The sequence below is a fragment of the Choloepus didactylus genome, chromosome 13 (assembly GCF_015220235.1).
Source record: "Choloepus didactylus isolate mChoDid1 chromosome 13, mChoDid1.pri, whole genome shotgun sequence".
Taxonomy (NCBI): domain Eukaryota; kingdom Metazoa; phylum Chordata; class Mammalia; order Pilosa; family Megalonychidae; genus Choloepus; species Choloepus didactylus.
In genome coordinates this window covers 53,280,815-53,307,348 of record NC_051319.1, presented here as the reverse complement: position 1 = coordinate 53,307,348, position 26,534 = coordinate 53,280,815, and the positions used below count along the sequence as shown (strand labels likewise).

General features: G+C 37.0%; 1 protein-coding gene across 2 annotated transcripts in view; it reads left to right on the top strand.

Moving 5' to 3' along the window:
• The window catches only part of MCC (MCC regulator of WNT signaling pathway), a 621,876-nt gene that overhangs the window by 117,080 nt on the left and 478,262 nt on the right, over positions 1-26,534 (top strand). For both annotated transcript variants that reach the window (XM_037800700.1, XM_037800699.1), the window contains exon 2: positions 25,541-25,785. In XM_037800700.1, the coding sequence (XP_037656628.1) occupies positions 25,541-25,785 (245 nt within the window). The remainder of the gene's footprint in view (positions 1-25,540; positions 25,786-26,534) is intronic.

Genomic DNA, 26,534 nt, shown 5'->3' with positions numbered 1-26,534 from the left:
TATGGCTTTCCCAATCACATTGTCACCCCTCATAAGCTACATTTTTATACAATTGTCTTCAAGATTCATGACTTCTGGGTTGTAGTTTGATAGTTTCAGGTATTTACTGCTAGCTATTCCAATTCAGGTATTTACTGCTAGCTATTCCAACCCTAAAAAGGGTTGTCTATATTGTGTGTAAGAGTGCCCACCAGAGTGACCTCTCGGCTCCTTTTGGAATCTCTCTGCCACTGAAGCTTATTTCATTTCCTTTCACATCCCCCTTTTGGTCAAGAAGATGTTCTCCATCCCACGATGCCGGGTCTAGATTCTTCCCTGGGAGTCATATTCCACGTGTGGCATACTTATTCTTGATAGTCACATAAATAGCCAGGAAAAACTAGTAAATAATCTGGAAAATAAAATAAAATAAAATAAAATAAAAAGTCATACAACAAAAACAATACCATGTTACTGTTAACTATAGGCTGTTGTTTGCATTGATTGTATTTTTTCCCCTATACCATCCAGTTTTCAACACCTTGCAATGTTGACATTCATTTGTTCTCCCTCATGTGAAAACATTCTTATATTAGTACACTTAATCACCGTCATTGACCCTCTAGGCTTCACTAAGTCGTACAGTCCCATTCTTTATCCTCTGTCTTTCTTTCTGGTATCATACATTCCTCTAGCCCTCCTCTTTCACCCATATTTACACTCATCTTTGTTCAGAGTTACAATATTGTGCTACCATCACACAGTGTTGTGCTATCTGTTTCTGGATATATACAATCAACCCTGTTGAACTTTCTCTACTCTTTCAGCATCAGATGCCAGTTCTCTACCCTCTTTCTATCTCCTAATGATCCAGTTCTCAACGTTAACTTTCAGGGTTCACTCATTAATATTAGTTCATGTTCTTGAGACCATACGGTATTTGTCCTTTTTGTTTCTGGCTAATTTCACTCAATGTAATGTCTATTATGTACCATTTTGTCTTTTGGATTTTATATATCATATCTTATTCTATTTTCTCTCTCTCTTTCTTTTTACCCTTACTGTTAGTCTTCATTTCTACATTCTTCTTCAAACCTCTCTCTCCTGTCTTTTCCTATCTGCCAGTAGTGTTCCCTGTAGTATTTCTTGTAGAGGAGGTATCTTGTTCACAGACTCTCTCAGTGTCTGTATGTCTGTCTAAGAATATTTTAAACTCTCCCTCATTTTTGAAGGACAGTTTTGCCAGATATAGGATTCTTGGTTGGCAGTTTTTCTCTTTCAGTATCTTAAATATACCATACCACTGCCTTCTCACCTCCATGGTTTCTACTGAGAAATCCACGCATAGTCTTATCGAGCTTTCCTTGTATGTGATGGATCGCTTTTCTCTTGCTGCTTTCCGTTGATAATCTGAATATTAAGTGTCATGAAGTAGGTCTATTCAGATATAGTCTGTTTGGAGTATGCTGCACTTCTTGGATCTGAAATTTTATGTTTTTCATAAGAAATGGGAAATTTTCAGTGATTATCTCCTGCATTATTATTTCTGCCCCCTTTCCCTTCTCTTCTCTTTCTGGGACACCCGTGACAGGTATATTCATGTGCTTCCTGTTGTCATTCAGTTCCCTGAGATGCTGCTCATATTTTTCCATTCTTTTCTCTTTCTGTTCTTTTGTGTGTAGGATTTCAGATGGTCTTTCCTGCAGTTCACAAATCCTTTCTTCTTTCTCTTCAAATCTGCTGTTGTATGTCTCCATTGTGTTTTTCATCTCTTCTGTTGTGACTTTCATTCCCATAAGTTCTGCTATTTGTTTTTTCAAACTTATAAATTCTTCTTTATGATCACTCAGTGTCTTCTTTATATCCTTCCTCTCTTTTGCAACATTTTCCTTTAGCTCATTGATTTGATTTTAGAAGATTTATTTGAACACCTTTAATTAGTTGTTTCAACTCCTGCATCTCACTTAAAGTGTAAGTTTGTTCCTTTGACTGGGCCATATCTTCATTTTTCCTAGTGTGGCTCATAATTTTTTTATTGTCTAGGCATCTGGTTTCCTTGATTACCCCAATCAGTTTTTCCCAGATCAGATGGGCCCAGGTCTCAGGACAAGGGTGTAATTAGTATCAAGTTTCCCTGAGGATGAGCCCCAGCAGGTTGTCAGACTTTCCTGTAAGGCCTCTAGACCTTGTGCTCTTCCTGTCCTGCCCAGCAGGTGGTGCTTGTCAGCTCTCAGCTCCCCACCAGCATAAAGAGCTGCAGTGCCTTTAATTCTCAGCAGACTGTCCCAGACAGAGGGTGAGGTAGAAGCCAAGCTTAAGCTGTTTCTGTTTTGTTTTGTTTTTTTCCCCAGTTCCTGGGGTCTGAATTCTATGAGCGAGGGCAGCCAGTTGAGCTGGGCCACACTCTGCCCTTTTCTTAGGGAAGATATAACTGTTAGGGAATTATCTCCTACACTTGACTTCTTCCTTTGTCTATCTGATTCTCTTAACTTCACCCTTGCCTGGGTCAGCACTGACAATTGAAAATGCCTGAGGCTTTCTCTAATGAACTGCTTAGAATAAGAAGAAAAGAAAAGAAACAAGACAGAAATCCCCTTTTCAGAGCCAGTCCCTCGCCCCCCAGTTTCATGAGTCAGCCAGAGTTGGTACCCAGTTCTATGTGTCCCTTTTCTTGGGACAAGCCATTTTCCAGTATTCTGAGCTCAGCTGTGTGCAAAAGCCTCTCTTTTTATTTATTCATTATTATTCTTTTCCATCAGTCCTGCCACCTCTCTACCAGGAAAGACCTCAGGGTTCCTTCCTTTCCTACTTGTTCTGGGTTTTGTCTGTGCTCGTAACTTGTATTCAGTAGTACAAATTTTTTATTAAAACTGCTGGGTTGAGTTACTTTCTCTTGCTCCTAGTAGAATGCTTCTTTTTTGTAGAAGTGCTCCAACTCAGCCTGCCATGCCAGTGCAGGAGGGGCTCCAGCTCTGCAGTTTGAGGAACTTTACTTACAGGTCTATGCTGCAATCTCAGCCATTCCACCCATTCCAGTCTGGTGTATAATGTGTGTCAGATCATGGATGTCCCCCCAACAGTCATTCCAGACTAGTTACTAGTTGTTCCTGGCTATTTACTAACTTGCTGTAGAGGACTAACTAAATTTCATACCTCCCTGTGCGACCGTCTTGCCCCCATTGCCTAAGCTCTTAAAGGCGAAAGAGCACTGGACTGGGATTTAGGAGACCCAAGCTCTAGTCTTAGCTCTCCCACTGACTAGCCACTAACTTCAAACTCTGGGCCTCAGATTCCTAATCTGTAAAATGAGGAAGTTTAACCAGCTGAATGCAAAGATCACTTGCAACTCTAAAATTCTTTAGCCTGTATGAGATGCTTAGGAGTGAGTAAAGGAAAGATGCCAGATATATGAAGTGCCTACTGGAGGAGGCACTGAGCTTAACATTTCCTCAGATATTTCCTCATGGAAAAATGCTGGCCCCATTTTTTGCAGATGAGGTCAAAAACACTGAGAGAGGTTCAGTAACAATAAAAGTCACACATGTAGAAAATAGCAAAGGTGGATTCTAACCTATCTGAGTCTAAAAAATGCTTTCTACACTACCCACTGCCATAATACACTTACCACTCAGCTTTCCTTAAGCTATTTTCATTTTTTAACATTTCCTGTGAGTCCTTTGATATCAGGTGGATTTTGGTCTAAATCTCAGCTCAGCTGCTTTATAGCTATGTGCAACTTTGTACACTTCAGTCAATCCATATGACCCTTAGTTTCCTTGTCTGTAAAAAGGGTGTAATAATATCTCCTTGCAGGTTTATTATTGAACAAAGTAAATGTTAAATAAATGATAATTATATTAACTTATTTGGGAAATGTAATTGTTGTTGATATATTTTGTATTCTGCCTTTTTTTCTTAGTTTATTATAAGCATTTCTTATGTTGCCTGGGATCTCCATATTTATATTTAGATATTGTTTCACTAAGAGTATGAATAGTTACTTACTTAACTTTACTTAACATAGTTATTCTGCTATAATTGACATTTATGTTCTATTGCTTATTTTATTACAGTGGAAAGAATATAGATTTTAGGAGCCAGTTGTATCCAAGTTAAATTTTCTAATTCTACTGCTATTTGGCTTGGCATTAGCAGCTTGAATTTTCTGGGAATAATAATACTTACTTTGTAGGATTGTTCTGAATATTAAATAAGACAAACAGCAGCTATAAAGCACTTAACTCTCTGCCAGGCACATTGTACATTGTCAAGACAAGCTGGTTCTTTCCCCTCTTACCAGATGGGCAAGGCTCAAAGTGTATAACCTTTAAGGCAGACATAATGATGGCACTTGCTCCCATCTTTGAAAGCTTTTCTCATGGACACAGACAAATCTCACTGGGATTCTCTTTCTGTGGGCCTTCTTGAACCCACTGGGATATCAGCGACACTCCATTTTCTATGTAAGATGCATGGCCTCAAACTTAACCTATGTGTATCTTTACTTCTTAATTTGTTTCTTATTTGCTTTTCTCTAAGTGGAAATTATTTTTCAAACATTATTCTGAATGGATGGCCAGCTGTATTTAGACTAATTATGCTTTCATTGTTGGGTACAAATGTGGATGCAAACGAGATTGTAGAGAAATAACTTTGTATTGGTGGTCAAGGAGAGGCTAGAGGACTATGACAGATTTCAGCCTGAGGAAGATCTGCAATACATGTATACAGGTAAGAGTTTATTATGTCCCAGAAGGTGTCTGATTTGGGTAATTTTAGAAAACTCTCCAAAAGGACTAAAAGCTTCTTTCCAATGTATAAGTGAACTTGTGACTACCTTGATATTCTACTAAAATCAGATATCCAGATGCAATGTGATTTTAATCTAGCAACTCTTTGCCTTCAGTTGCAGGGAAATAAAACAGCATAGAGCTGGATTTTAAGATGTAAATTGCAGGGAAGATTTGTCTGTAATTAACTTAGAAAGTACTGTTTGTATTTTACTTCACTGTAATTTTTCATGGTGAACAAATCGCACAGTAGAAACTGTAGGCAAAAAAACTTTTAGCAAGTGTAAATGTTTTTTCCTGGTTATAATTTCTAAGATGAATCTGTGCACTTTTAATTTAGACACCGATTTGGAGTAATTCGCTGTTAAATTGTCTAGCTTTTGAGACATAATTATTTAGAAGAGGAATGGACCATGGAGAGCTTCTTGATTTTCTGAAACAGCAGGAAAAATTGATTAATGTCCTATACTAAGATCACATAGTGAGGTTCAAAATAAAATATAATATAGTCATATAGCCATATGCTAAATACTGGAAATAATGATATTATTTATAATTTTTTTGTTTTGCAAAAACAATGACATAGTTTGTATGACATTTTTTTCCACAATCACCTTGCCCAGAAGATTTTGAGCATTTTTTTATCTTTACAAAGTTTGGGGAATGAAAACAATCTGACACTGCTCTTTAGGTACTAGGATTCTGACTCCCACTTTACAGCTGGTTTGCAACTTTTAAAAAAATACATTACACATGCATGTGAATAAAAATTCAAAATGTGCCCAAAAAAAGATAGATAACAGAGTAAGTTTCCATCCCTGCCTGTCCTCCACAGTCCCCTCTCCAGAGGCAGTCCCTGGTAACGGTTTCTTAGTACTCTTCCAGGGTAGTGTGTGCACATCCAAGTGTGTATGGACACACATTCTACTTCTTATATACTTATAGTATATATCATATTCACTGATCGGCACCTGACTTTTTTTAACCTGACCTATTTTGGAGATTGTACCACCATTATATAAAGCTGCCTCTTTCTTTTTAAAGACTGGTTAATATTCATTGCATTTTATGGATGGACCACAATTTATTTAACTAGACCCCCAAAGGCAGGTATTTAGATTATTTCCAATCTTTCGCTAATACAAACAATGCTGCACTGAAGAACCCCATACAGTCGTCATTTTGCATACATCAGCATATCTGTAGGATGTATTTCTAGAAATGGAATTACTGGGTATGTGAATTTTCTATTTTGATAAATACTGCCAAACTGCAGTAGATGTGACAAATTATACTCACACCAGCAGGGCATGAGAGAGACATGTACTTTAAATACTAGACCTGTCCTTTGTCACAGAAGGTTGTTTCTTTTCTGTTTGGCCACAGTCCAGAGCCGCTGGGCTCACTTGTGTTAGGCTGATGACTTCCTGTCTGTTATCAGAACTCACTTTCCAACACTCCTTACCACTGTATTCTTTTACAGCCATTTGAGGGCATTGCTTACAGGCTCGATGTGAAATAGCCTTGTTTCTGTACATGTTTCCTCTCAGACAAGGAGATTTCAACAGGTGCTGATGTTTCAGAAACCCTAATTTTGGCAATGCAGAGGCATTAGGTAGGTTAGTTTAGGTCTCTTGATTTAAAAATCAACATAGGAGGGGACATCTTCCCACTATCAAATTAAGAAACAAACGAGTTTTGACCTTCAAATTTAAAGCGATGACGGTGTCTTAGCTCTCATGTTATCACCAGAGCCACTCTGCTATTTGGAACATGACATTCTCACTGGGGTCTGGCTCACTGCTTGCTCCCCATTTGCTGGGTTTGCAGCCCTCTGCTGCTTCCTTCCCTCCTCTTGTTTCTCCCCTTCATTTCCTCTTCTCCTTCTTACCCAAACAGATTTTTATTAATCCCATTATAACTTCACCATCTCTCCCTCAGCACTGCAGATCAATGCACAGGGCTCCATTTGATTTTTGTGTTTATATAGCTCCCTTCCTGTGCTTATTATTCTATAATCTATGTTATACAGTTTGCATTCCAAACTTCTAAACGTATAAAGAGCCTTTTTTGTTCTGTTATGTAGAGTACCTAGCTCACAGTGTTCACTTAATTATATGATATTATGGTTAGTTGAGGGATGTTTTTTCCCAAGGATTTAACTCTAACTTAAATCATTATTTATGTAAACCATGATGGCATTTCCATGCATTATTTCCCCCAATACAGTGTCCATTAATACTAAACATAGTCTTAAATTTTATTACAGTGTACACTTACTTTCCTTAGAATCATATACAAAGGTAAACCACATTGGTCCCTGATATATGGAGTAAGAAATTGTTTTAGCTGCATTCATGACTTCTAGATCAGTGCTAATCAAGGAGTGGTCCACAGACCTGTGCTTTTCCTATGGTCTGCAATGAGGTAAGTAGAACTATGGGAAGTAAGTGTTTAGAAACTTATATAAGAATTTGACAGAGTTGAACCTAATTCTAAAAAAAGAGCTTGTATTTTGTATGTCTTCTTCAGAATTTTTTTCTGATAATTCATTTTATTTTATTTTACAAAAAATATTGGTCCATGACAGATTAGATTTCAAAAAATGATCTAATAAATTCCTCATATTTATTAGACTCTCTAGATTGAAAGGCAGATGTAGTGTATAAAAGTCATTGCTTGGGCTTGACAAGTGATATTCCCATTTGTCATACTGGAGGAAATGAAGCACAATGCCAACATTTCTTACATGAGGCTGCAACATATACTGGGATTAAATCTTCTGTGATCAGATTACAAGACTTCATCTGCTTTTCATATTATGACATTTTAATTAGAATCTGAGACAGTGAGTGGAATAAGAGAGAATATTATACATGAAAAGAACATTGCATTTCTACCCTTCAAAGAAAAGTCTAAATAGCATTTCCCTCCATATTATTTTTTCCTTAGTGCCATTTTCTAAAACTAAAGTATTTTGGAAGATATTTAGAAGAATTTTAAAACAATGGCTTTGCACTCAGAAAAAGTTCTCTGTGTGCTGATTGTTTTAAATGCTAGTGGGCTGGGTGGAAATGCTGAAATAAACTTCCCCACCTGGGAATTACTGATAATCTCACAAATCTTAGGAACTACTATTTTAGAAGGCTGAACCCTTGATCTTGGGGCTTGCCCTTATGAAGTTTGTTACTGCAAATGAGAGGCTAAGCCTACTTATAACTGTGCATAAGAGTCACCCCCAGAGAACTTCTTTTGTTGCTCAGATGTGACCTCTCTCTCTCTAAGCTGACTCTGCAGGTAAACTCATTGCCCTGCCCTCTATGTGGGACATGACTCCCAGGGATGAACCTGGACCTAGCATTGTGGGATTGAGAAAGTATTCTTGTACTAAAGGGGGAAGAGAAATGAAACAAAATAAAGTTTCAGTGGCTGAGAGATTTCACTCTGGAGGTTATTCTTATGTGTTATATAGATATCTGTTTTTAGTTTTTAGTGTATTGGAATAGCTAGAAGGAAATACCTGAAACTGTTGAACTATAATCCAGTAGCCTTGATTTTTGAAGACAATTATATAACTATGTAGCTTACATGGTGTGACTGTGTGCTTATGAAAACCTTGTGGCTTCTACTCCCCTTATACAGTGTATGGACAGATGAGTAGAAAAATGGGGGAAAAAAATTGAATAAATAATGGTGGATGGGGGGATCTGATGTTTTGGGTGTTCTTTACTTGTATTTTTATTCTTGTTTATTTATTTTTTGGAGTAAAAAAATGTTCAGAAATTGATTCTGGTGATAATGCACAACTATATGATTGTATTGTAAACAATTGATGGTACATTGTGGATGATTGTAGGTATGTGAATATATCTCAATAAAACTGAATTTTAAAAATGCTGATGGAGGCTACATAAATAATAAAGTTTGGGGACTTTGCAAGCGTCACAGTGTCGGCCTCAGGGAAAGGTTTGAATTGCTGTCCGGGTCAATATAGGACCCAAAGAACCAGAATAAACTTTGGGAACCTCTCCTGTTCTGCCTGATTGTGTGTGAGCAGATTAGAGGTTAGTAGGTCAGATTCACAGGCCCAAATGACTTGTGAAGCAAGTAACACTGGGAGAGGTGTTAGGTGCTGGAGAGAATAAGACCAAGGGAAGAAGATTGTAAAGGATGGGTGGGGAGGAAGGCTTCTGGGTGGCTGGGCCCATGACTCCTTGTGGCAGACTATGGATGGGGCTACTTCCATTTTAAGGGACCAGGGGTGAAGGACACATTTGGAGCCTGGCATAAAAAATTTCTTATCTTGATTATTCAATTGAATAGTACTTGATAGAAAACTTTGCTTTATCTTCTGTTTCCACTTTTAGCTACAATGGAAAAATTGAATATAATTACAAGTTTATCATTCACAGCAGGTTGTGAATCTTTTATATATTAGATACATGTTGTAATATAGATGTTCTTGCTATGATGAAAAATATTTGGGTGCAAATGTCTCTTTAAAATAATGGTGCTATGTGTGTGCTATAATTTTCCCATAAAAGTACAAACTAAAAGGATCCGAAAGGATAACTATTCTGGAAGTGTGGTTAAGATATACATAGAAGGAATTTTTTTTTATTAAAGTGGTCCACATCCCAAATTTTTTCATTCATTGCTGCAGAACTTATTATCTATTAGCCCTTTTCCAAGTATCCTGGCTTTCCATATTTTCATATGTGACTATCTTACATAGTTTTTGGATCTGGGGTCAATTGCTTAGCCATATTCCTGGTGTGGAATTTTTTGAGAGACATTTATATATTGAGAATCACTAATCCATTTGTCATACTGGCCACTATTGCTGATATAGTTACTCAATTAATACTTACTGAGTGCCTCTGCAAGGTTTTATGTCTGTCACTGAGGTTACAAAAGAGGTGCCCTTTGGTCATTCATTCATCCACCAACCTGTTTAAGTACCTGCTATGTATCAAGTACAGTGCCAGGAACTAGGGACAAGTTCCCTCTTACAAGGAACTGATAGATCCTGCAAAATGGAGGTGTATTTCTTAAAGTTATTTCGTAAATTAAATGAAATAATGTGTCTAAAGCACCTAGCACAGCCTCTAAAACATAGTTGCTTTGAATGAGTATTTTCCCCCAGGAATGGCTTTTGAAAGATTCCTTTTGAGAACTTTTTACAAATTTTTGTGAAGATAGGCTGAATCTTGCTTCATATACAATGCTAATTTATTGATTTAAAAAAAAATAATAATCCAAGGAGAAAACACTTTAAAAATATTTTCTTTCACTATAATGTTGATAAGAAAGGCCAAATCCAGTGATTGCCAAAAGAATGAAGAATAAAATTATTAGGAAACAATCACATGTAAAATAATTATAGAATAAAAAACCTCTTTAAAAATAAAATACTTTACATGTTCACAGATGCTATCTTCTTGAATGTTGGCTTTTAGTCACTCCTGATATTTCACTCATCTTCATTCATGAAGAGGGGGAAACCACCAAGTCAGTGACCATTCTTGTCTATTTATTATTTGAATGAACACTAAGGAAGTTCAGGTGAAACATCAGAAAAATTAATTTTGCAATAAGTAATATCTAAGAAGTTAAAACGGATGTGTCCCCTAAGAACAGACATACCGCTTGACCTGAGAAATCTTTCACCAGTTGGTAGTGTTTTGACATGAATTTGAATCTGATCAGATTTCCTTAATCATGAAGTGAGTAGTTTTATATGTGTCCTACAAATAGGAGTGAATCCAAGATTAGAAACCCAGCTGCAAAGAAAACAAACAAATTTATGAAACGAAGGTTTTTCTATGCTTGGGAAAACACGACTCCAGATTTGTAATTCCTTCTTTACCTAGAAGTAATAACTGACATTTTAAACAATTTCCTTTGTAGATAGAACTATTGCCTGAAGCTATTTGAAGATATTTTACTCTCTTTTGTTTTCCCAGTGCTGTCCAATTGAACTTTCTGTGATGATGATCTGTTATTACAACCCAGTGTAGTAACCACTAGGCACATGGCCATTGAGCTAGTGCAGTTGAGAAATTGAATTTTTAATTGTATTTAATTTTAATAAATTTAAATATAAGCATAAATAGCCACATGTGGCTACTGGTTATCATATTGGTTAGTGCATTTCTAGACTATAAATATCAATTCACAAGGATTAAAATAGTTCTCAAAATAAATTAGATCATATTAAGGAAGTTGGTCATTAGAAATTCTGGCTTTGCAAAAAGTTTATATACAATATTCCATTAGGTGTGAAATTTCAAGAAGGAAATCTTTATAATATCAATTAGACTATGTAAAATGTTCTTTTCTATTTTCCAATCTTGACTTTTTGTTTCATCTTCCCTATTTTTTCGTATTATTTTCAAGTAGTACCACAACTGAAAGAATGTTGTCAGATGTGAGAATTAGACCAACAGCTTCATCATTTCTAAGAGTTTGTTTTGACAAAGAGAGTTTGGGGAAGGGTGAGAGAGAAGAAAATGAATACATAGGCTCAATTTCGAGCCAGTCTAGGACATTAATTACTTTGGCAGACTTTGGTGAACGTATTAAAACCAGAATGGGAGGGTCCAATATAATTTCAGTTAATTCCTTTGGATGCGTGTTATAGAGCCTTTGAGTTTGCTTAGGTAATGTCACCAATTAATTTTCCTTTTCCTTCATGGCTTTTCATATCCTCATCCCATCTGTTTTCAGATTACAACTGACATTTCTTTTTCGTAAAGACTGATTTTAAAAGGGGGCAGGGTGCATTTATCCATAGCAGTCTCTTTGCTTTCCCTTCTTCACATCAAAACACCACTTTGAACTGTAGAACATAAATGTTTATTCTCCTAAAGAAAGTTATCTGTTGATTAGCTGAAAACTATATTTTCCAATTTGCCTTGTTCATATATAAAATTTAGGTTGGAATATTTGGAATCAGGGGCTTCTGATTAATGAGGAGCAAATGAAGAAATTACTCATACATTCATCATGTATTTATTGATTTACCTACTATAAATGCCAGGTGCCATTCTTGGTATCACGAATACAACAGTGAATAATACAGACAAAATTCTCCATCTTCATGGAGTCTAAATTTTAGTGGAATCCTTTCTGTTTTTGAAACAGACCTTCTGGGTTTCTTCCTTTTATCTTGCAAGTACATAAAGTACCACATTAAAGTCTTTGTTTTTTGATCACTAAGATTTTCAAGGTGCCTCAGAGCACTCATTCCGTAGGACTGTTGCTATAGAACAGAATTCTTCTCTGAATCTCTCTGGGAACTTTTTAACAAATACAGACATTGGCCCACCTCCCCCATTCTGATTTAGTTTTTTGACCATCAGGCATAAGCATCAATATTTTTTAATCATTAGGTGATTGTGATGCGCAGCCAGAGGGTAGCACCACTGGTACGGATGTTTAGGTCACTGTTGGAATGGTATAGAGCCTAGCGTATATACTAGAAGATGTTTAAAAAATTAATGATATCAACCTGTTTTGATTTTTGGTTATGAATTGGGATGTGCAAGAAGCAAAGGAGAAACAGGACTAAAGATTCTTGTTGTTTAAGTTCTTTCTCTACCCCTTTTACCTCAAATCCAGCATTTTCTTCACTCATTCATTTATTTAATAAAAATTTATTTAACACCTACTATATACCAGGTGTTAGGGATTCAAAGATGAACAAAGAATGGACACTATTCTTGAGGAATTTACAGTCTAATAAAGGAGTTGACAAACTTTTTCTTAAAGGGTCAGATAGTAAACAATTTTGGTTTTGAGGGCCATATGATCTCTGTCACAACTACTCAACTGCCACTGTAACGCAAAAACATTCATAGACAATATTTAACCTAATGGGCATGACTGTGTTTCAATAAACTTGATTTACAAAAACAGGCAGTCATTCTAGATTTGGCTGCCGGCCATAGTTTCCAACCCTTGGTCTAGCAGAAGAGGGAGAAAATAAATCAGTAATTACTGTAAGGATGGGAAAGGTGACGGAAGTCAGCACAGGTACCTCAAAAACACCAAAAGAGGAGTGAAATTAGACTGTGGGTTATGTGAGATACATGGGGAGGATTTCTAAAGGAGACATTGTTCAAGCTGAGTTTTGAAGCATGGGCTGGAGTTTGGAGAAAGGGAAAGTAAAGGATGTTCTAGGCAGAGGAACGGACATGTTCAAAGCAGAGGCATGTCAAACAGCAGTAACTCTTATGGTAACAGAAAGAAATTCAGCAGGGCCAGAAAGCACATGAGGCCAGAGATAGGTCCAAGCCATATTTTGATGGGCCTTGGGTATGAAACTGAAAGTCTTGAGGAACAAGTAAAGGATTTTAAGCAAGGAAGAGTAACAGATAGAATTTGTTGGCTGCCAGTTGGAAACGGGGAGACTCATTAGGAGGCCATGGCAGTAAATGAGGTGGAAAACGTTGATGGCAGCTGGGATGACCAGGATGGAATGGATAGGATAGCTCTTAGCAATATAGAATCTCTAGTTCTTGATGACTGATTGCTTGTGGTGATAAATGAGAAGGACACTTCTTAGATAACTTCCAGATTTATGGTATGGGTGATTGGATGGTGTAATTTATCTAGATAGGAGTAAATGTTGGAGAAACGTACAAGAGTTCAATTTAGGACTTTGAGTGCAATACTATCCAGTGGAAAATGGATTTGTACTTAACTAGAGATGGAAATCTTGGAGTCAACTGAATATAAGTGGTATTTAAGGCAATAAAATTAGATTAGATCATCTATAGAGAGTCTAATGAAGCAAATAAAAACAGAGAGCCAAGGACAAGACCTTGGGTAACATGATATTTAAGGAGCAAGAATCTGTCATATAGGCTGTCATATAGAAGTGGAGAGAAACCAGATGATAGGGCTGTTACACAGCTAAAGGAAGAAGGGGTTTGAAGGAGAAGACAGAAATCAGCAGTGTTAAGCACTGCTGTGAAGGAAAGAAATGTCTCTGGAATTATGTGGTATGAATGCCTTTGCACAAAAGAATGTACAGAAATAGAGATGGTAAATTAGACTACTGTATGCAGAAACTCAGCTGAAGTGTGAACAGCCCACACAGCAGGTAGGACTATAAATTGGCACACCTTTCTAAAGGGATGTTTGGAAATCTGTTTTGAGAGGTTGGACCATCATTTAACAATGAGTAATTATGCTTCTAGAAAGTCATACCAGAAAGTAATCAGATTCTCTGTTGTCTGTAAAGCTGAACCAAGTCTCCAAAATGACATTTAGGATCATTTAATTTTATTAAATCCGAGAAACATGTCTGCAAATTCACAAGGTCCCCAAGATTACACTCGGGTTCACAAATTCACTAAAAGAACTCACAGAACTAAGAAAAGCTATTATCGTCAAGATCCTAGTTTATAACAGTAAAAGTACACAGCTTAAAATCAGCAATGGGGAAAAAGGCACATGGGGTAGGGTCAGGAGAGAACAGGCATGGAGATTTCAGTTGCCCTTTCCCAGGGGAGCTGTGCTGGCAGCACTGATTTCCCCCAGCACCTATATGTGACAATATGCATGAAGTATTTCCAACCAGGAAAGTTCGCCCAAGTCTTGGTGTCCAGAGTTTCTATTGGGAGTAGGTACATAGACATGGCTGATGGCCTGCATGTCCGACTTTAGTCTCCAGCCCTTCCAGAACTTGAGCTGATGCTATGTGACCCAAGTCTCCCACCATAAATCACATTGTTAGCATAGACTACCTGGTGTAGTCCAAGGCCCCCAGGTAAACAAACATACTGTTATTAGAGAGGTTACCTCCCAGAGGTCAAAGGCAAAAGGCCAAACCTTTCTTTGGGCAAGGTTAATCCTTTACTGCACAGTGTTCTATAAATGTTTGCTGATATGAATGTCTTTATTCATTTTAAAAGTTTTACCCCCCAAACATAACCTCAGATCAAATTTCTTTTGTGTGATTTGACTTTTTGTGTCAGATTTTTTTTTAATAAGAAATATTTTTAAATATTGAAAGTTAGAGTATATATAATGAATACACATGTACCCACTATACAGATTTAAGAGATGTTAACCTTGTGTTATATTTGCATGTAATTTTTTAAAATAGGATCTTAAAAATGCATATTAAACCCCTTTATACCCTTCCTCAATCCTATTCCCTTCTGTGCCAGTTTGAATGTATTATGTCCCCCAGAAAAAGCCATATTCTTTGATGAAGTCTTGTGGGGCAGACATAATAGTGGGGATTAAGTTGGAATATTTGGATTGGGTTGTTTGCATGGAGATGCGCCCCACCCAACTCTGGACGATAACTGATGGGATATTTCTGTGGAGGCATGGCCCCACCCATTGAGGGTGGGCCTTGATCAGTGGAGCCATATAAACGTGCTGACTCAGCGATGGAGTGCAGCTGTGAGTGACATTTTGAAGAGGAGCAAGCTTGCTAGAGAGGAATGTCCTGGGAGAAGCCATTTTGAAACCAGCACTTTGGAGCAGACGCCAGCCACATGCCTTCCCAGCTAACAGAGGTTTTTTGGACGCCATTTGCCATCCTCCAGTGAAGGTACCTGATTACTGATGTGTTACCTTGGACACTTTATGGCCTTAAGACTGTAACTGTGTAGCCAAATAAACCCCCTTTTTATAAAAGCCAATCCATCTCTGGTGTTTTGCATTCTGCAGCATTAGGAAACTAAGACACCCTCCCTACCTCACCACTTTCCAATTAATGTGTATGCTTCCTGACCTTGTTTTTAATTATTGCTTATGCATAAATCTATATACAATTTAGTGTTATTTTGTATATTTTTAAACTTTGGATAAGTACTGCCATATTGTTCATGCTGTTGTTCAACTTGATTTTTTTTACTCGCTGATGTTTTTGAAATTTATCTTTGATGATACATCATAGATCTATTTCTTCAAAAACTGTGTTCTATATTATTTCATTTCTTGATTCCACACCAAGTTATATTTTCATTCTCTGTTGATAGGCATCTGGACTAGTTACTTCACACCTCTGTTCCCCCATTTCCTCATTTGTGAAATAGAGATTATAATAGTAACAACCTCATAGTGTGGCTCTGAATATTAAATTAATTAATATATTTAAAGCACTAGTCCAGAGCCTGGCACAATAAGCATCTGATACATATTAGCTATAATTATTCATAGGATTATTAATATTAAGCTGTTTACAGTTCTTTGCTTTTACACAGATTGTGCACTTATCCTTGTGCCCATTTACTTGTTTCTTTAGCATATATAACTAAAAATTGAATTTCTGGGTTGAAGGGTATGCTTATCTCTATTCTTTTTCGATATTGCCAAAGTCCTCGCTAAAGAGGCAGTACCAATTTTTCTTCCACCAACACTATATGTAAATTTCTGCTTCCTTGTCAACACTTGATATTGTCGACTAACATTTTTGTGAATCTGGTAGATATTGTTTTAGTTTGGATTTTCCTTTTTTTGTGTGAGGTTGAGAATCTTTACGCATCTTTATTGCCCATTCAAGTTTTCTTTTCTTACACTGTTCATATCTTTTGCCCATTTTCCTGTTGGGTTGTCATATTTTTCTAATTGTAATGTAGGAATTGTTTATATATTTAAATACCAATCTTTTCTATCTAAGACTAAAATAAGTACCTATCTGGGTTTTTTAAATTTGAAAATATTACTTTTATCAAAACAATTCATGCACATGATAAAAAAAAAATCATAAATAAAACGGGACCAAAGAGCTTATGACAAAATACATGTCTCCTGCCCACCTCACTCTCCAATCCAGGCCCACTCCCCAGAGGCAATCTCTTTTTACCAAAATGTGCTTTTAGTTCTCCTGATCATTTCTTCCATATACTGACTAATTTGCTTACACCTGTATATGCTGATTACTCAGCTTTGAACAATCTCTTTTTGTCATGCTATGAAAGGTAAGAAAAGTCCCACTGCTTTCAGTCCCATTCCTCATTCTCACTATCCATCAAACTAGCTGACTCCAAACCCAGAACTTCAGCATTTCCAAGCAGCAACCTAGCTGCTATCAGCTCTGCCCCTCCATTGTATATTCTAGGTAAAGATTTTTAGTGCCTGTATCATCCATCAGTATGCTCCCATCTCTTTTCTATCTTTCTGAAATTTGTTGAAATCTCTCATACTTTGATAACCTCTTCTCCTTTTATGTTAACTATCGGTTTGTTTGCTTTTTATTTATTTTGTACTTCACTTTAGTAATTTTACTGTGAGGCATTGATGAAAGGCAAGTGCATTTGCTCTGTTCAATAGCTAAACTCAAAAATTACCAACTGGAGTTAAGAAATCTGTTTCTTATGACCTATTTATGATTTTTTCATACTTTGAATATTTGTGGAATTGAATTTAGAGTCTTCTAAATTACATTTTTTGTAATTCAAATTGAGCAGTTAAGGAGAGAACAGCTTTCCGGCTTTTTCTGTAGTTCTTTCATGAGCAACTCTTTCTGGAGTACGTATGAGATCCAAAGGTCTCTGTTACTTGAGAATTTTCAACAGAAGCATGTGACCTATTACTCAAAGTTATGATTGCTTTAACATAGCCCTCATTCCACCTGGATTTAGGGTTTAGTATCACTGTGGGAAAGGATCTCATTTTTCTCTGTCCCTGAGCCTGAGAGACGTCTTTCCCATTATCCATTTGATGTCAGGCTGTGAATTTCCTTGAATGATGAATAGCTCCGTTAAATTTTCACTTCCTACTGAATATCTTTATAAGTTAAAGGAAGAAGAGTAGACAAGAGAAAAAAAGTTCTTTTATATACGGAAAACAAATGCTTAGCCTTGTGGAACCATGTAATTTTGAATTAGAAGCATCTATCTTCAGTCATACTTTAGTTTTCTGCCTAGTGATTAATGCTCTCTACAGAACTAACTATTACATGACTTGGCCAGTTTCTTTAGCATAAACTGGAATCCATTTGACTCGTGGTGATGTACTCTGAAAATAAGGTATGTAGAGCACTTGTAACAATAATGACTTGGAGAATATTCACCCAAATATTCAGTGGTTATTGCTAGGTAGTGGGATTACAAGCAGTTTGTATTTCCTTCTTTTTGCTTCTTTTCATTTTCTACAATGAGTGTATGTTTTTGTCAATAACTGTATATAAAATATTTTTTTAAGACATGAATCTTATGTGGTGATGTTATTGCTACTGAAATCGTTCTCCAGTATACTATCTTATTTTTGGACAATTCCAGCATAGTATCTCCTCCTCCAAGAAATTTTCCCTGCCTAAGACAGAGAAACTGTTAAACTATTCTATCACTTAGGCTACAGTTTTGTTATTGTTTCTGTTTTTATGATGTCCACTGAGCATTTATACTTAGTAAGCACTCCATGTGCTGCATTCCATGGCACAAAACTAAGAGAGATATATGTGGGAGAATATCAGATAAAGAGGAGACTCCAAAGAGGGTTTATGAATCAATCTATCAAATAAGTGTGATGAAGATCTGCTGTGTACAAGATGATGTGATGGGTGCTGCTCAGTTCTCAAAGCAGATTAATGTGGGGCAAACACTGGCTTCTAGGAGCCTGTGATCAGGTTAGGAGGATAAGACTTGAATGTGTGAAAATAAAACAAGAGAGAAACAAAATTTTAGTACAACAATCCAAAAGTTGTCACAAAGCTGAGCATAGTCACCGAAAGAATTGTGCAGGTGCTAAGAGTTATTGGAAGGATGGGACCACGGTAGACTTCAGTGGGCTAGCAGAACAGGACAGCATTGGAAGGATTCAAACTGGACCTTCTTTCATTCTTCATTTCAGCTGTCAACAAATCCTTATGATAGCCTAATATGTACCTCATATGTTTCTAAGCTCTAGAGATACAATCATGAAATAAACAAAGGTCCTGGCCTCATGAAGCCTCACGAGCAGGCAGCTAACAAACATAAAAATATCAAATAAGTTATCAGTAAGTGCTCTGGCTCATACTCCCTTTATCCAGTGTATGTACAGATGAGTGGGAAAATGGGGACAAAAATTAGGTGAAGAATAGGGTGGGATGGAGGGGATGGGAAGATGTGAGTGTTCTTTTTTGCTTTTATTTTTATTTTGGAGTAAGGAAAAGGATCAAAAATTGATTCTGGTGATGAATGCACAACTGTATGATGGTGCTGTGAATAACTGATTGTACACTGTGTATGACTGTAGGGTGTGTGAATATATCTCAAATAAACTGTATTTTTTTAAAAAGTAAATGAACAATGGGGCGAGGAGGAGAATGGAATGTTTTGGATGTTCTTTTTTTATTTTAATTTTTATTTTATTTTTTGGAATAATGAAAATGTTCAAAGTTTGTGGTGATGAAAGGACAACTATATGACAATACTGTGAACAACTGATTGTACACTTTGAATGATTGTATGTCATGTGACTCTATCTCAATAAAATTGCATAAAAAAAATAAAAAATCAAGCAGCATGATCATGCTCCATTTATCCAGTATATGGATGGGCAAGTAGAAAAAGGGGGAAAAAACTAAATGAAAAATAGTGTGGGATGGGGGGGGATGGTTTGGGTGTTCTTTTTTACTTTTATTTTTTATTCTTATTTTTATTCTTTCTGGTGTAGGGAAGATGTCAAGGATTGGGGTGATGAATGCACAACTGTATGATGGTACAGTGAACAGCTGATTGTACACAATGGATGATTGTATGATATATGAATGTATCTCAATAAAGCTGAATTTAAAAGAAATCAAGCAGCATGAGATAACACAGAAGTTCATTTTAGGTAAAGTGATCAGGAAAGGCCTCTCTGAGGAGGTTACGTTTGAGCTGAGACCTCGAAAGAAATGAGGAAACAATACATACGCATATCTGAGGGAAGAGCATTTCAGGCTGAGGGAACAGCAAATACAAAATCCCAGAGGCAGAAATAAGCTTGGCATGTTTGAGGAATAGTGGGACCATCAAGTGAGCTGGACAAGAGTGAGTGCGGGAAAAAATGGTAAGAAACAAGGTCAAGGAATGAAACAGGGCCACATAATTTGGGTAGAACTTTGAATTTAATGCTAAAATTAAGGGAAACCATTGGAAGTTCCATATAGAAAAATGTCCACATCTCCAGTGTTTAATAATCTGTCTGGCTATGGTGGGGGATGACCTGTAAAGGTGTGAGAGTGGAAGCCAGGACGTCAGGTGGTTGACTTTACAGTAGTGCAAGTGACTGATCAGAGTGGCACTGCAGTAATCATTGAAAATACTGAGAAATGGTCATCTATGTGGTGTGTTTTGAAAGGAGAGCCAGTAGTATCTACTGATAGATGGAATGAGTGTAAGAGAAAGGAAGAGCCAAAGAAGATATTAAGGTTTTGGACTTGAGCTGGGAGAACATTGATGTTATTTGCTGAGATGAGGAAGAAGATCAGAGGACAAGTGGTTTCGAAAAAGAGGAAATCCAAAGGTCAGTTTGGGACTTGTCAAGTTTGAGATATCTAGCAGACATCCAAGTAGAGATGTCACTAAGCAATTGGTGACTTCAGTCTTGCTGAGATTCTTTGAGCAGAAGTTATACCTTGGGATCATCAGTCTATTTATGGATTTAAATTCGTGGAACAGAATAAGATTACCTAAAGGAGAAGAGATGAGGTCCAAGGACAGATTTCTGGATCCCTCCTTATTTAGAGGTCAGGAAAAGAGACCAAGAAGGAACTGCAATTAAGAGAAATGACCTCTGTATTTGACAATGGGAAAGTTGGTCATCTTGACAGAAGTTGTTTCCAAGAAGCGATGGAGACAAAAGATGGAGTAGATTGGGTCAAGGGGGAGTAGGAGATAAAGAAGTGGAGACATCAAATATGGACAGCTGTTTCAAGGAGTTGAAATACAAAGGAAACACAAATGTAGAAATACAAAGAAAACAGAAAAATGGGATGATGGCTGAAGGGGATTGCAGGGTCAAGGGAAGGTTAGGTTGTTTTTGTTTTGCCTTTTTAGGATGTTATAGCATTTTTGTGTACTGATGGAAATGATTCAGGAGAAAGGGAAATACTTAATGGAGCAAGAGGGGGTAATCACAGTCAAGTGTATTAAAAGTCTGAGGCACCGAGCACGAATGGAGAATATATATATATTGCTATGCAGATTGCAAAGCCTTTTCACATTTAACTGCTAACTCTGGTTTATGAATGAGGAGGGTAAAGCTGGCAAAGATTAAGTCACCCATGTGCAGGTGGCAGTCCTGGGGCCCCAATCTGATCCTCTGTCAGAGCACGACGTCCAGTACTACCCCTCATACCCCACTAGTAGGGAAGAAGCAGTCAGGGAAGAAACTTTTGAAGCCATGTTTTAAAAGAAACAAAGCCTCTGATTGGTATAGAGGAGAGCTGATAGCACAACAATAACAGAAAACATTTATTTTCTTTAAAGTTTCCTTTCTTGGTTTGGAGCCATAGTAACACTAATGTGGGGCAAGGAAAGGAAAGAAATGGTGGGCAACAGGGAAATTTAAATTTGTCAGGTGAAGTTAATGTTATTTCTTCCACTTAAAGATTCTCTAAGGCTTAATCGGCCTCTTTGGGTGAATTCAGTGTTTAAACTCTGCTACTAAGCCTGCTTTTCCCCTCCAAGGAGTTAAGTAGGCCTCCAGCCCCACCTCCTCCCACTTTACCAAGATGCCTTACAGAGGCAATAAGAAGTTTACGTGAAAACAGCCTCTGGCGCACATGCTGTCCTCTGGATCCTCACTGGTTTCCACTGTGGTGATTGGTGTAGGTTCATCCCTCAGCTCTCTGCAGTTTTACTTGCAGGTGGAACCAAACCAGCTTGGCCGTTTAGTCATCTTGCAGGCATCTACTGCTTAAGTGCCTCCAGACATTTACCTCCAGTCGTGATCTCTTGTAACATCTCCTGATGCTCAGAACATCCTTTCCCCGTACTGTTATCAGGACATGTAGTAATCTCTAGGTCTTCTGCACACACGTGTAAACTGAGGTCTCTTTCCAGCAGAATAGCCTAGACTTGCTTACCTAAAGGGCTGGGTTCAGAAATCCTAGAATGTTATTTCTGCCGCATTCCGTTGGCCAAGACCAAGTCACAAGGCCAGTCCAGATCCCAGGGAAGGGAAATATCCTCCAACAATTGATGGGAAGAATGGCGAGGACACATGACAAAGGGGCATGGTCAGAGGGTGGTGTGATTCACTGAGGGCCATTTCTAGCAAGTTAGCACAATGGCCTGTAGAAAAACCCTGTGATCCAATTTCTCTAGACTTAACCCTTGATATGTAAAGGAGAATTTTTGGATTTTTTTTCTTTCAAGTTTATTTTCTCATCATATTGACAAAAAATATAACTTCATATTTTCATCCATACTTAAAGAAGAATAACACAAATATAGATGTGTGTGGTCTTTCTGTTTTAATATAAAAGTATTATAAATTAATAATCTTTAACAATCAATTTGCTCATATTAATGCTATTCATAATTGTGTTCACATGGCAAAAGTAAGGTATCTTTGACATCTCAAGATGCTGGCAGAATGGAAAAGACAAGAGTTTTGGAATCAGACTGATTTGATTTAGATTCCTGGCTCTGTCACGTATTACTTCTGACTCTTTCAGCATTTATATCTTACTCTGTAACATAAGGATAATAGTACTTCCCCTGCAAGCATGTTTATTATTATTTTTAGTTATGTATTTCTAAACTGAAAGGGTAGTTTTGGTAGCATAATATTATGAATAATTAATAACACTGAATTGTACACATGAAAGTAGTTAAAATAGGAAATTTTTGTGTTACCACAATAAAAAACATTTTTAAATACAGAGGAAATAAAAGAACTTAGCTTTAATTTAGTTTTTAAAACTAGCACTTTTATTTAAAGGTTGTAATCTGACTTAATTTAGTAGAGTACAATTTTTTTTTTATGTTTTATATTAGCCTGTCAATGGCCCACATTTTTAAAATAAAAAAGCAGTGTTATACATTCTCCTCTGAGTTGGCATTTCTAGACCATGGATCCTTCTTTGAGCTGCTCTTTGAGGAATGGGGCTTCTCAAGTCTGTAGAGAGCTGGGTTTCTCAGCAGGATGCCCAGTGTACTTAAGTGGGCCACTGGCAGGGAGTTGGGGTGGGTCTCTGCAAACAGACTGTTCCACTTAATGAGGGCGTCAGTTCAGTTCAACAAGCATCCTTTTCCCTTGAGCAGTTCATGCTTACTTCTAAACACATAATCAGGAAACTGGGGCATTGTGAAAAAGCTATGATCAATAATTATAAAATAATCATAAAAAGGACTACTATTTATTGAGTACTTAATACGTACCAGGAACCTATGTTAAGTGCTTTACATACAGTATCTTATTTATCTTCAGAACAACTCTATGAGATAGGTACTATTATTATCCTCATTTTTAAAACCTAAAAAATGACATAGTGATTTATAAAAGTAGTATAATACATTGTGGACAGTTAAGAAATATAGATGAACAAAAATAAGAAAATGAAAACACCATATTCTTACCATCCAGAAATTAATAATGTTAACATTTATTATGTGAACTTCTGGAGTTTAGAAAACCTCTTTATTTCCCACTGAGCCTAATTTTTAAAACTACTGCTTAAAAATCTTTAAAAAATTATTATTTTAGAACATAAAATCTGAACATTGACTCTGCTTGCATTCCTGCTTTAACAATCCTAATCATCCAGTAGAATGTTACGCAGGTTGTAAACAAACAAGGGCAAAAAAGATAAGCATATGAATGCATTTCAAAAAATGTTATTCCAGTGTATCAATCAGCTGTTGCTGGGTAACAATCAAAAAAATTTCTGTGGCATAAACAATGAGAATTTATTCTTGATCGCGCACCTTTGAGTCAGCTGGAGCAGCTCTGCATCAGGCCACAGGTCTGCAGGTTGGCTGGGTGGCTCAGTCTGGGGCCCAGGCTAGAAGGGCAATAGCTACCATGGTACGTTCTTCTCAGGAAGATGGCAGAAGTGGAAAGGGGTGAGCCCAACTGTGTAAACCCATCCCACTAACATCCCAGTGGCCTCCGCAAGTTAATTGTCAAGCTTGAAGTTAAGGGGTAGAGAAGGACACACCTACCGTGAGTGTCTTTGGTCTAGAGACCTAGGCAAGGGTATGGATGTAGAACACTACTCTAGGAGAATTAAAAATTAGGACTAACAATTTAATCTACCACCCCACTGCCATGGGTATATTTAGTCATCTACCCATCCATCCACCTTACAAATATATGTAGATACATATGCATAAATAATGAGCATATATACAGAGACATACACATACAACAAGATAAAATAAAACCATGTGGCTGTGTGTAAAAATTTTTTATAAAACATGAAAATAGGATGACATGTAGAAGCAGGGTGATCTGATAAGGAGGTTAGCTTAACAGGCCTGGCATAAATTGAGAAAGATTTTGAAGAATGTTTTGCCTGTTGAAAAACACAGTATTGAATAAAAACAAAAGTGTTTTAGGGACAAGACCAACAGAAATTTGATGATGAGTTGGACACTAGGAACTAGGGAAAGAAAACTTGGGGGAAGGGTTACTTAGGGGTAAGGTGGAGTGACTGTGAAGATATTAAAAATTACTGCAATTCTTTGAGCCCAGGAAGCTTGAGGAGATCATATTAGCATTAGCCATGAGAAGGGATTTGTGAAGGGTGACTGGAACAGAAGAGTCAGTCTTACTTTTCATGGTTAGGTTTCAGATATCAGTAAATATCAAATTGCTGTTCTAAAGGTGATTGAACTTTGGTGATTTGTTGAGGCAAAAGCACTAATTAGTCTTACAATCATGGACTAGTTTCTAATGTCTCTTCCAGCTCTTAAATTCTGTTAAGTTTTGAGCTTTCTGTTAAGTTTTGAGACTTATAGTCAAAGCAGTGTGAACAAAATGTATTCCAAAGGAGTTTGTTTAGAAAAAAAAGAACAAAGCATGTATCTCAGGGCTCAAATTGAGGGCCTCCATATACATTTTCATGACCAGCATAGTGTTATTCTTGTTTTCCTTTTCTTAATTTTAGAGCCTTTAGGCTGGATATTCTTCCCCAGTCCAGCCGCAGACTCCACCAGTGGAAAGGACACACCAACCCTCTTGTCTCAGATACATCCACTTTTGTAACACATTTACATTACATGTCTAGTCCCAGAGAAAAATTGTGATTTTGACTTCTAGTCTGAGACTCAGAGCTTACTAATTGCTGATGGAAAGATGAAAAATGTTCAAAGTAAATCAAGAAGTACAAGAAAGTTTATTTAAATAACATTTTAAAGAATTTCTAAAGTTGGCTGTTGGTCCAGAAACCTGAAAACAGCTTGTTAAAATCTTTGTTTTTCTTTTACAACTTGACTGGATTTTAAACTCTGCCAAGAGGAGAAACAATGTCTTTTCTATGTTCTATAACCTTATTTTATAGTGAAATTATAGTGCTACACACTACAGGTATTCCATCAATTTCAAAAGAAAAAAGAGGGAGGAAAGGGCGTGGAAGCAGGAAGGAAAGAAGAACAAAGGATTAATAGTTGCCTCACTTCCAAAGAATAATGGAGTTCTTGTCTAGAATAACCCAGATGAAACAGATTTTTGTATATTTACCACTTTTCTAGAAGCAATGACAAAATTGGAAATAAGATTACTATGTGTGGATATTTTAAAGAAATGCATTCTTTTTTTTCATTAACCATTTCTCTAAATCAAATATATCTCCTAATAAAGTATATTTTGTTTAATTCCATTTATAGAAATGACTTGTTGATGGTCTGTCGCCAACTGAATATGGAAAGTTCTGTGGCCGAGATCATGAATCAACTGGGTGCAGATGAAAATGGGAAGATTTCCTTTCAGGATTTTACAAGGTGCCGCATGCAACTCATTAGAGAAATTAAGAAGGAGGAAGTAGAGCTTTCTATGGAGTCAGACAACTCCTGTAAAAAGAAGCTGAGGGATAGAATTGCTTCCTGGCCCACAAGCAGTGACAACAGTTTGGGTAGGTACGAGCAGGTGACAGTTTGAGAGTGTTCCACTTGCCCTGCTTCATGATCTCTATAAAATGAAGCGGCCTTCCCTGCCTGGGCAGCTTGTCTGGGGGCTCTTTTCTTGGCCACACTTCCCTTGGGTGAGTGCTCACCATTTCCCCCGGTTTTGTCCTATGGCTTTGCATTTCCCAGTTTACTGTTTGCTTGCTTTATTTTTACTATTTTTTCTTTATTTTTGTTATTCCATTTTGCAAGCATAATAATGCATTCAAATAGTTGTAGCTTTTAGAGATTAGAGAGGAAGGGCAAATGGATGGGAAAGGTGGTAACTATATCAGCAGGCTTTAGAAACTATTTGAGAACTTCAAAGCTTAATGCAATTCCATCGGGTGACGTATTTTAAAAAGCATTTCTTTTTTTCCAGTTAATTTTTTTCTATAAAGACAGCTTTACTCTTCATAAATATTGTTATTTCTTACTGGTGCAGGATAAGCAGTTGGAAAGAAAGTCCTTTAAAATGTGGATAACTATTGAAGCTGGTTGATGGGAACACAGGGTTTACTATACATTTTTTTTAGTGTCTGAAATTTTTCACAAAATCTAAAAGGAAAGAAAAAGAGGCACCTTAAAGTGTATCCTGAAAAAGAAAGTGTCTATACTTAACATTTTTTTTTCCCTTGAAAATGTCTCCTGAGTCCCTCTTTCTGTTTCTTTCTCTGCTAGGTAGATCTAGTAATAAGAAGTAAAGCTCCATGTTAAT